Genomic DNA, 12,531 nt, shown 5'->3' on the forward strand with positions numbered 1-12,531 from the left:
TGTGTGTGTTCTTTTTTATTTGCCACATTGCAGTTTTATATAACCAACGCAAAAGAAGTGTGAAAACCACCTTCAAAACGAGAGGGCGTCTTTTATTAACAGGCATACAGTCTTAAAAAAGACAAGATTACGACTGCCGAGAGTAGAGCTGCCACAATCTCAGCGGAGGAGGAGGATGGCCGCGGCCTTGGAGAGAGAGCCTTTTCAATCGCTGTGTGTGTGTGTGTGCATCACGATGTTCTGGAGAGTACATTGCGTCATGTTTGTGCACTGAACAAAATGTCAAAATGAAGTGTGCATGAAGCTCAGTAGTTCTAGTATTTCAATGCTTTTTTCCACTGCAAATAAGCTCACAGTGAACTGCCATGCAGTTCCTAAGTGTGTCTAGATGAGCTTTCTCTCAACGCCATACACAATGTCTCAAGTGAGTATTCTGACGTGTGTGATCGTGGGAAAACCAGTAACAGTAATTGCACTTTTACACACATGAATGTGGAGAATTCTTTAAAAAAAAAAGTCATATTCACACACACACATTAAATTCATACACAAAATGTACACTCAGAAACACAAGTCTTAATCATGGCCATGGAGAAGACTGCTTCACGCGCAAATATAGTACTTACAGTAACTTGCCATTCCTCCCCTTTCAACAGTGGGTACAAGTCAAACTACTTTCTCCACTCCTGTCCTGATCCTCCTATCTCCTTGCCTCAGCATGGCCCTGCCTCGGGAGAGAAAACTATTGAGTTTCTCCGCTGTCAACCAGCACAGAGAGACATTTGAGGAGCTTTCCCCCATTTTACATCTCTCTCACAAATGAGGGAATGACCTTAGCATTAGTTTTTTTTGCAAAATATTGAACATTGATCATCAATAACGTCGAGCCTCGCATCACAAGGCTGCAGGCCACAAGGAAGGACAGGAGGAATTACTTTGACTTGCACCCATAACCTCCAGGATAACCCCAAAACAAGCACAACACAGTATGGCAGGCAGCCTTTTGGTTCTGTGGCATCATTATGGGTCTGCGTTGAGGCAGCCGATATGTCAACAATCCGGATCCAAAAGTAAAAACCCTGCCACAGTTTCCTTCCAACACAAGTGACAGACTGACCATTTCCCAAGGTCAAGTGTTCTAGCCTTGGTAGTGCGTGAAAAGCCCAATGATTGGATACTCTTGGGTGAACTACGCATAGAATGAAATCACTAGGCGTTCCACGTACTACCAAGGCTAGAACACTTGACATTGGACAATGGTGAAAGAGTAGCTAGCCTAACTCTCTTTACTCTCCAGTTCTCATTTTGCGTTCCAGGGGTCCGTATCTCGATAGCGTCTTTGCTAACGATGGTAGCAACGTCCTTCGTAAGAGCGACTCAACTCTCTCTCGACAGCGACACTCACCACTGAATCCAAGGGAATGGTAAGACGGTCTTAAGACGGTTAGCAACGACAAGAATCGAGAAACGGACCCCTGATTCAGAGCTGGTTGGATCAAATTTGTGGCAGGGTTTTTTACTTTCTGAACCAGGGATTGACACATCTGCCAGACGGGCTTCTCTCCCTCCACCCTTGTGTGCTATCTTCGGTTTCCGCCAGGGCCCTGCACAAAGTTTATGGAGTAGGAGCCAGAGCCGGGGTCCTGGTTCACCTGGAAGTTGTTTGTGGACAGGCCGAATGGACGCAAGATCATGTTGCCCAAGTCTTTCAGCTTGCCTGAAGAGTAAACACAAAAACACACAAATGCAAATATGAGCATATTCTCCATAGAAGACAACTTCAAATACATTTTCAGCGCTGATGGTTGGAGAAGCTGTGACCTAATGATTAGGGATCCAGTGCCCACTGCCCAGGGCTACAGTTGACACCTTTGATTGGGCCTGGGACAAAATCATCTAAATAGGCCCCCATCCCAATGCATACAGTGTAATGGTGACCAAATTATGGACCCTCCCCTATCTGGGCCCAGTACAACTGACCTGTTTGTCCCCCCTGTCAGCGATGGGCCTGCCCATAACAGTAGGAATAGTGTGGGTATGGAGTCCCATCATTGACAGGAAAGCGTCCTTGGCCAATGCACCTCACCCCACGTTGCACCAGGGACTGCAATCATACCCTCAAACTAGATAACCAAGTCACTTTGGATAAAAGTGTTGGCTAAGTGTATTGCTATGTCATGATTCATGCATTTGTCAATGGCCTCGGCTGCCTATCTGCACTATATTCAATCACAGGTTCTCTTATTCAATACAAAATGAAATTCCATCATTAATTTTGCCACCATTTCCCACAACTAAAGCGATATATATAGTAGGAGCAAGCTGCCATATTACATTGCTTTCTTTATGTAACCCACTTTTATTAATACCAAAATGATACGTGGAGGAAAAAAAAACATCAAGCAGTTTTCACTCCCTCAATGAGTGCTCTATATTCCCAAACCCTCAATTACTGTTCAGCCCACTTCACATCCTCCATAATAAGTACAGGAGATAGAGGGAGCTCCTGGGGACAACTAAGGGGCTCTGCTCTCCCCCCCTCTCCTCTCAGTCTGAATCATTCTGAACAGAGCAGCCACATACAGTTCATCTGGCCCCCAGGAACAGCAAATCACTGTAATTCGCCCTGAAGTGAAGCTTAATACTGTAAGCGCAGGAGCTGTTAGAGAGACTATGCAATTGTGCACCCATTTTCAGGAGTTGAGGTTTCAAAGAAGTGCTGGAACCCTTTAAAAAAAAAGAAATAAAATAATGAAGGGGGAAAAAAAGGCATTACATTTTCAAGAGGCTGAGTTTATGGTGAGCCGTGATATGAGAGTCATTTTGCCAATGAGCGAAGGAGCAAAAAGCATTTTGTGTGGCATCCTGACAGTGGCAGCCTGGAAGTTAAAGCTAACCGACTTGAAGGCTGCAAGTTCAAACTCACTAGCTGCCAGATATGCCATTGAGGTGCCCATGTCATATCTGAGATGCCACTGAACAGTGAGAACGATATTACATAGGAGAGAATATTCCTATTTTAGAGAGAATGGTGGCAGTTTTCAGTTTTGGCCCGAGTCATGTGAACTCTTTCTTCATTCTGCATGTGGCTATGCAAGGTGAATATTCCGGTTGCAGAATGTTGTTCCGCGCATTTAAGCAAAATATTCTGAAACTTATTTTAAACCAACATTACATCTGAAACTGGAATGCTCTCTGTACGTAACTGCAGTCATTGCCTGCGGAAACATTGCAACCAGCACAGTGCTGTAATTCGACTAGCTTCACGTTCCTCCTTTGTTGGGCTGTGTCAAAAATCTCAACATCCATAATAGACAGATATCACTAATGTAAATTCAAGATTCAAGAGTTTTATTGTCATTGTTAAAAAGGCAACGAAATGCCTGATGTAGCCTGTGTATGAGTAGTTCTGCTCGTTCAAAAGCAGGAAGTGACCACACATGACATACATGGCCTCAGGCTTTGGGTGAACTGTCCTCTCTACAAAGTCAGAGCAGTGCAGAGGACCCAGAGCTCACAATTCAAGATGTCTGTGGAATCCCAAGCATGCTCAGTGAATGCCGTGATTTTTTTTTTCTTCCATTTATACTTTTGTCATCGTCTTTCATACTTTGTTTGGCGCGGCCATCAGCCTTGCACATAATAACCACTATTGTTTCAGTCAGTGCAACATAGATGTTTGTAAAATAAATATGTTCTTTATCTTGCATCATTACATGGTGGAGACACATTCAACAGTTTTAAGAGACATGAGGTCAGTCTGCCCTCCTATCTCAGTTGACGGGACAAATGGAATGCAAGCAAGCAAACACATGCACGCACGCACGCACGCACGCACGCACGCACGCACGCACGCACGCACGCACGCACCATTAATTATGCACGCACATAACAGACGGAACAGACGAAAGCATATTAGAATGTAAAGGTGACCGGTAAAAAACACATACCCATCATCTCCTCCTTCAGCTTCTCATTGCGCTCCTGAATCTGCTGAGGCAACCTCTGGAAGAAGAGAAGAGAAGAGAAGAGAAGAGAAGAGAAGAGAAGAGAAGAGAAGAGAAGAGAAGAGAAGAGAAGAGAAGAGAAGAGAAGAGAAGAGAAGAGAAGTCACATATATGCAGGACATTAGGCACCATGTTGTCTTGTTGTGCTGATGTACAACAATGCCCTATAAATGGCAAAAAGCAGAATCAGGGCTGCTCACTTTTCCTCCCTACTGCAGAGTTGAGTAAATAATGTAATTATTGAATTCATCATGTTGCCTTATACTTACAATTTGGTACCGTTATCCATGATACACCTTTTGATTGCAAAAAATAAAACAATAATAAGCATAATATAATAAAAAAATAAATAAACCAGGAATTCAATTGCCTCTGTTCTGATCTTCTAGCATCAGATCTATATGGCATCCAAACCCTGACTAAAAGCCTCTGCTCTACTGTGGCTAGTACTGACTCACACCACTCAAGATGACGCCACGTTCAGAAACAGATGAGCCACACATGACACGCATGCAATGGAGGAGCATCACCAGAGCAACCCAGACGTGGATGTGGAAATGTATTTATAAAAGGTGCAAGACTAACGTTTAAAGTTTCTTCTTGCACCTTTATAAATACACCTCCACATCTTGAGTTGCTCCAGTGATACTTCTCCATTGTTTGAACCAAATCCTTCCCGTTGGCACACCAGATTGTGAGGTACAGTGGCATGGAGGATACACTGTTTTTTTGTAAATGACATACAGTACACTGTCAAACTTGTGATGTTTTCGCGCACCTCAGCTGGCAGGTGTGTAGGAGTTGGCCCATGGATCATTTATCAGACAATTTGAAAAAAAAAAAAAAAAAAAACTCCTGCGAAACGACCATTTGCCTGTTGTCTTACTCAACGTTTTGGTTTAAGACCTTAATCAGGTTAAAACAAATGTCATTGGTCAGTGTGCGGGAGTTGACACTACCGAACATACCAAAATCATGTAAAGAAAAAAGAATAACTGGATAAGCCACACGTACCATGCATGCTTCCCTGGCCACGGGCAGGCCTGGGTCCTTCTCCAGCACCACCTTATAGTCCTCCAGAGCCTCGTCCAGCTTCTCCGTCCGCTCATACAGCTCTGCTCTCCTCAGCAGGGCCCGGACGTAGTCAGGGTTCAGCTCTATGGCTGTACGGTGGACACAACACCAGATAAGTTATTTTCAAAACAACACACTGTCCCTTTTTGAGACATCTCTGAAGTATTCAGACAATGTAGGGAATATATTGCAGCAGTCTGGTTTTTCTTTTGGTTGTTTTTTATTCAGCCATTGCAGGGGTCAGACAGATGTTTTGTCCACTGATTAATACCCTTGCAGCCAAGAAATCGTCTGACCCATTGTATGCTTGAATAAAAAGAGGAAAAAAAGAAAAAAAAAAAGAAGAACCTGAGTGTCATACACTGGTGAACACAACAAGCTTACAAATACTATTTAAGCATATCCAAGTGTTGATGTCTACAAATGTGTCCAGCAGTCCTAAAGTGTGCCTGCCACCTACAAGATTTATTTTATCTGAAAGACCCAGTAGGAAATTAAAGTACAAGCATGAACATATGAAGTGTGTCCACAGCAGATAAGAGAATGGGCAGAGGGAAGGCACTGGCGTACAGGACATGCAAAATAACCCAGCAGACTGATAAATGAAATCCATAAGTAAGTTTGGTTTGAAAAGATGTGAAATATATCAGCTAGGTTGAAGGCCACGAAGGCTGTGGACGGTATGAAGGTATGTCGTTTAGAAGCTCTCTTCGTGGTAGGTCTCAGTACGTAGGGGTATGGTTAGATGCAGCCCGATTTAGTGTTGTGCTATGCAGGTTATGTTTAGTATGTTAAGCACGGTGTAGCATGGCACTATGGCAGAAGTGTACTCTTAGCTGGAAGTTCACTCCACCAGCATCCAATCCATACACACAGTAAAGCAGATATATTCACCACTTTGTTACCTTGTATCAATGCTCATATTTGCTCAGAAATTAAAAGTGAATAGGTCAAACAAAAATTATTTGTAATGCGAATTAGGAGTCAACTATTGTGGTCTTTATTGATTGTCATCAAAAGTCACTTGCTGGAAAAAAAGCATATGTAATGGCAATCTTTCACCACAGTAAAACCAGGAAAATAAATATTACCTTTTGTGCAGTCTTTGATTGCCTCTTCCTTCTTATCCTAAAGCATCAATAAATGTATTAAGTTAGAAAAAGGCAAAACTAACTGTAGTAACTGTTGTGACTCATCAGCAGGGCTGCAACACAGTTCTAAAAAAACAATGATTTTGGAGACTTCCCAAACCATTCCAACTGTAATGTCACAACACTACCAGTAGACGTCGCCAACGCACAAGATTCTTTGTGGTCAAAACAACAGTTTCCTACTTTTTAAAATCTCTCCTCCCTCATGACAGGTGTTGTAGGTAGGAGGTTATCTAATGAAATAGATTTTTGAATTGTACACTTTCCAACTGTTGATTGGTTGAATTGCTTTTAAAGATCTCCAACCCTGCCAGTGCAAGTTGTGTAACGATTTAAGATCTGGAACACCCACAAATCCTGAGGTGCATCATGAGGCCAAGTTTTAAGCAACTGAATTTATTTTTGGAACTCCAAGGGGCAGCCCAGTTGTTTACAACCTAAGTCTATTGACTACCGTGAGCCGTGAACCAGATGAATGAGAATCTTCATAGACATTTTTCTCACTGCCCAATTAGTAATTGAAGAGATCAGATGCAAACCCTAAGTACATTCATGATGAGTTCACAAAAAATATGCATATATTTCAATACATTTAGTAAACTCAAAAAATCAGTTAATCTCATTTTGTTTTATCTTGACTTGTTGTACTTATTAGCAACATTTTTTTGGGAGGGGGGATACTAATAATTAATACAATTAATTTGAACAGATTTTGAAATGGTTTTGCATTACCTGGTGTGAGCGAGCTGCAGCGCGGTTGGAGAAGAGAATAGACCTCTCCTTACTGCAGCTGAAAGGACAAATGTGCAGGGCTGCCGTGTACGATGCCTCTGCCTCCACATGCTCTGAGGAACACACATCCGCAAGTTACAGCAGCAACAGTTATGCCATTCGATGTGCCAACCATCACAAATCAGGAATGGCAAAAAGCATTGTGAGGTTCTTACCTCCTTTTTTGAATTCACCATTGCCTTTTTCCTTGAGAACCACACTTTCCTTTCGTTTAGTCTGAGATAAAACAAATACAGAAGAAAAGAATTAGCCCCATATATTTTCCTCATTGTTATTTCAGTACAATACAGTAGGTAAAAACTATTTACCAACAGCAGCATTAAGAAAATAGGTTACCTCTTTTTCTTCATCAGTTAGAGATTCTTCAATCTCTTTCAGGTGCACATCATCAAACTCCAGTGGGACCTCTTCTTTCAGTTCAGGCTCTGTATCGGCCCAGTCCTCCTCCTTGTCCTCTTCAGCCAGAGCCTCCTGTTCATCCTGGCTGTGGCTTTCCTCCTCCTCACTTGGGGCTTCCTCTGGTTTATTTACACTTAGGTCTTCAAAATCTTTGTCTAGCTCAGTTAATGGTGAGCTGTCAGCAGAGTCCTTTGAACTTTGTGGTGCAACATTCTGTGGCTCTTTCACAGTTCTGTCACCTGCTCCGAGTTCTGATGTGCTTCCATCCTTTGTTGACATTTTACCATCCTCCTGCACTGTCTCCTCACAGTCAAAGAAGCATTCCTCTTGCTGTTCCATACTTGCAGGCTTCCAGTAGTGTCGGTCTCCTCTTGAATAGTTTCACTGGACAGATCCCCACTCCAACAATCAGACACCTCCTGAAGACTTGTCCATGCCAGAGATGCTCAGTGAACCTTGGTTAGTGAAGAGAACAAGATTGTTGCATTGCAATAGATTCATAACCAGCACCTTTCCCAAACCTACCATACAAAGCTTGCCACACATGGAAATGATAAAGGCGGATCTGCCTGGGAGCCTGGGGGACAGGCGAAATGCCTCCCAAAACCTAGAAGTCCGCAGACCTTCCATAATGGAATATTATCATTAGTGACGTTGTACATAGCATATGGCGGTGTCAAAAGTCGACGTGGTGGTATTACATTATCATGTAAGTAAGTCTGATTAGTACCTAACTGGTAGACAGAAGCATATGACATTTGGAGACAGTGTCAGTAATGCTAACTGATGTTAGCATGACAACTTTTAACTTGTTCTGTGCAAGTGACACAATGCCAATTTGAAACCAACGTCAACGTTATTACATGCCAACAATTACATGTAGATACAATCCATAATTTGATCAAAACGACGGTAGAAAAAAAACATAGGTAAAAGTAGTTAGCCAGACAGGCACAGCCTGTAGTTAGCCACAGACAGACAGCAGTCTGTAGCCTAATAGCCTAACCAAGAAGGCTAGGATAGCCCGCTCATGTACGAGCAACACAACACTGTGACACTAGAAATATAACGACCACGACTTATGCCAGAAGAGAAAAGAAATACAACATCTTTTAAAAACCATAATGCTGTCTCATCTTCTTCCAAACCTACCATGTTCATCCACACGAATCATAAACACTTCCGCGTTAGCATAGGATTGTGGGATATGGAGTAAAACGACGGGTGACATAGGCTACAGTAGTGTCTTGCATGCCCTATCGTTTAGAGCAGTGTTTCCCAAACTGGGGTGCGTGCACCCCTGGGGGTGCGCGGCCTGCCATAAGGGGGTGCGTGAGCTAAATAGAGCAATGGTGGATATGTGAGTTTTAATCCAGCATTAATGAACATGAAGTAGTTTTTAATTGTATGGTGAATTGTATGCTGGGATGGTCCATCTGAAGTGTAGTTTAACTCCTAGACTGTTGGAAAATAGGATTCCCCAAAACAACTGTGCATAATGTGCAGTGAATCATACTTCAGCACACCAAAATATTCGCTTAGGGGGTGCGCGAACCACATTGAAATCTACAAGGGGGTGCGCAGGGGGAAAAGTTTGGGAACCACTGGACTAGAGGTAGTGGGGAAGAATTGGGAAGAAAGTATTGTTTTACTATCAGAAACAATATTCCCCAACCAAAACAAAATACATTATAATGCATTATAATAGTCTCTGAACATTACTACTGTGTTTTATACAGCCCAGTCGGGCACTTACTAACAGACCTAGACCTAGACCTAGAAAAAACGCTTCGAAATAGTGTGGCACACCCCATCTCAGGGGGGGCCTTGCCTGGAATAAGGAGCCTTGTCATGATAAAGCTTGGGAACCCCTGCCTGAGAGATACCAGGCTAATACCTAATATGGTAATATTAAAAAAAAAAAAACTATGCAGCTGCTGAACAAAGCAGGGCAAACTGGGCGGGATGCAGGGCCGCTGCTAAGGTTTTGGAGGCCATAAGCATAACTGGTCAAGATTCACCCTCATAATTTAATAATAATAATAATAATAATAATATTATTAATAATAACAGTTATAATAATATTAAGTAGGCCTATTCATAATTCCAGTATACATTTGTTTTAGATACAACAAATGATGAAATTAAAGGATAACTTCAGTCATTGTCAAGATGCATTTGTAATGCTCACACTACCCTGGATTTGTCAGTACCTGAGGTTTTTTTTTCCCCCTTCTTCAGCCTTTTCCGAGATCCTGGTCATTGTAATGGGGGCAGATGTTTGTTTACATTTCAAAAAAACATTTTTATTTATTCCCAAAAACATCCAAAAGGTTATGCAACATCAGCAGACAACTAGCAAGCAGCGGTACCTTTTGGGGAAATATTTGGAGTAGGATGTTAATTTTTTTTTTTTTTAAATGTAAAGAAACGCTGCCCCCATTAGAATAGCTCATATCTCGGAAAGGGCTGAGGCAAAAAATGTGGCATCACCTGGTACTGACAAGTCAAGGGTAGCATGAGCAATACAATAGCATATTGACATTGGCAGAAGTGGTCCTTTAAGACTGGTGCTGTCTGTGACTTCATTGTTGAATTGTTTGCGACCACTTCTGTCATCTTCTGTCAAAGCTGTGGAGGGATTGAATATTGTGGCACCGCAAAGATGAAACTGTTTATTGGGCAAAACAGTTAGTTTACCTGAATTGAGTGACGGAATACCCATTTCTTTTTTTTTTTTTTTTAAACCCTGATTGGCCTTTTAATAATAAATTAAAACTAATAAATTAGAACTGAAACTAATTTTTTTCATGACGTTTTTTAGTCAATCTCAGACCTACGTAAGTGCTCTGCTTACTTTGTTTATGCCTAGCAGCGGCCCTGGCAGGATGGAAATCATAGTTTCAGACATGAATAGATGGGAGTAAGTGCTGTGGCACAGATGCATCAGCGCTGATGCACCTGACCTGTGAGGGCGGGCTGAATGCCTGGTATCAGGTTCGAATCCGGCCTGGGTCATTTCCCAACCCTGCCTTGTCTCTCTAACCCATCTCCCACTTGTTTCCTGACTGACCTTCACTTTACATTACATTACATTCACTGTCCTATCAAATGAAGGTAAGATATTAGTGAGACAAGATAAAGAGGTAAGATATTATAGATGCAAGATATCATGGCCTGTCTCTATTATGTGGACTACAAACTTTGGAAACCTTTTACCAAGTAAAAAAATAAACAAGGTGAGCTCATGCGGGTTACCAAACAGATCAATCTTTTTTTGCTAGTCTCTAGTTGTTATGTGATATACTGTAGGTCCTGGTTCATAGACTGATTAATCCTTTGATATCCTGCAGGGCTTTTCAGTGGAAAATGACCCGTCTCTCTGAGCAAAGCCCTCGTCCCATTAGTCTCCTAAGAGACCGCCTTTGTAGTCAGCTTTGTTTACCAAGACTGCTCTCGGTCATTAAGTTTCCCATTTTAGCTCAATAAAAGAACAGTCTGATACACAATTAGCCTAAATTGTTAGACGCGGCAAAATCGTGACAGCAGTCTGGTCTTGCTGAAAAGAATGAACCCTCCCTCCACACTTTTAGCTCACATTCTCCACTTGTTAAATAAAATAGAATAATAAAAGCAGATAATATGTGATATAATTGGATGCGTAAATTGATCAACAAATGATAATTTGCAATAAAATTCAGTATTAGATACCTTGCAAACGACCTTGATGGACTTGTTCAGTCGTATAGGAGAAAAGAAGACTGCAAGTGGGCCAAGTGAAGTGACATTGAACAACTGGGTGTATTGTACTGGCTGAGAAAGACAATTCATGTAGTCCTCACTGCGTGACAATGACCTTTATTTAAAATGTACATACTATGGGATACCTTAATTTACACCATACACATCATTCACACTCAGCCAAAATTCAAATACGTACAGAGATACAAAATATTTCATGGAAAAGGTAGCAATTCAACACATATGCCAGAATGCAATGGTAGGTTTCTGTCTATAAGTAGCCTAAAAATATTTAAAGATATTTACAACCTGCCACAGCTTTGACTTCTAAATAAGCCTATAGAACAGAGCCAAATTTTAATGAACAGAGCCAAATTTTAATGTCTCATATACTGACGTCTAGCCTCTCAACTGACACAATCTGAGAAAATAAAAGGTAACATTAGGGAATATGACTGTTTCCATTGCTGATTGTGGCTGAATGCAACCTGACTCTGGTCAGATGAATGTAGTTCTACTGGCAAGAGAGTCAGGTTAGGCTGGATGTGTGGATATGGCCTTTATGATGTCTGACCATTTCAGTGTCTGCCTGTCGTGTACTGTATCTCCAAATATTGATATTACACACCAAATAGTATCCTTAAAAATACATTTGGGAAAATGTACACCTTGAATGAACACTGAGTGCATTTACAGGTGAGTAAAAACTGCGCGCGCGCACGCACGCACGCACGCACGCACGCACGCACGCACGCACACACACACACACACACACACACACACACACACACACACACACACACAAAAACAATTATATAAAGTAATATTATTAAAACACTATAGGAGTTGATAATTCATGCATCACAATGCAAAATATGCTACGTCTGCTGTCCTTCAAAAACGCCACCCATCTGTTGGCCCAGTTCACAAGATATTACAATTTAATGTCTTTTCATTACTTATCCTAATAGAGACCTGAGATTCACATGTGTGGGTCCTTGAAATTTCTCTCCTCTGTCAGCATTGTGTGCTATGGCTTAAGCAAGTTAACAACGCAATATGTCAACAACTCAATATATGTTTCTCTCTTGTCTGCATTGTGCACTAGGGCTAGAACTATGGCTTCAGTAAGTGAAGAAATCTAGTGTTAGCGTCAAATCTAATTCATAACTATTCAATAAAGAAATTGCATTCAGATTTTTTTGTATTGTGTTCTTGACTGTAATGGACCTGACAAACCTGATTATTTTAGTCAACACAGAAAAATCTATGTTATCTTCCCTTATGTCTACCTATTTGTTACTTTAATTACATAATGGCTAACTGATTAAAAAAGGGAATATTTACACATTGTATTCTACAACTGA

General features: G+C 41.5%; 1 protein-coding gene across 1 annotated transcript; it reads right to left on the reverse strand.

The window, feature by feature from the left end:
* Positions 1-55: 55 nt before the first annotated feature.
* Positions 56-8,654, reverse strand: ttc1 (tetratricopeptide repeat domain 1). The gene is made up of 8 exons (XM_063203769.1): positions 8,576-8,654; positions 7,361-7,878; positions 7,180-7,240; positions 6,965-7,077; positions 6,173-6,209; positions 5,022-5,170; positions 3,951-4,005; positions 56-1,717 (listed from the first exon to the last, which is right to left on the reverse strand). The coding sequence occupies exons 2-8, from the start codon at positions 7,760-7,762 to the stop codon at positions 1,581-1,583; spliced, it is 954 nt and encodes a 317-aa protein (XP_063059839.1). The 5' UTR covers positions 7,763-7,878; positions 8,576-8,654; the 3' UTR covers positions 56-1,580.
* Between the last annotated feature and the right edge of the window lie 3,877 nt (positions 8,655-12,531).

The sequence above is a fragment of the Engraulis encrasicolus genome, chromosome 7 (assembly GCF_034702125.1).
Source record: "Engraulis encrasicolus isolate BLACKSEA-1 chromosome 7, IST_EnEncr_1.0, whole genome shotgun sequence".
Taxonomy (NCBI): domain Eukaryota; kingdom Metazoa; phylum Chordata; class Actinopteri; order Clupeiformes; family Engraulidae; genus Engraulis; species Engraulis encrasicolus.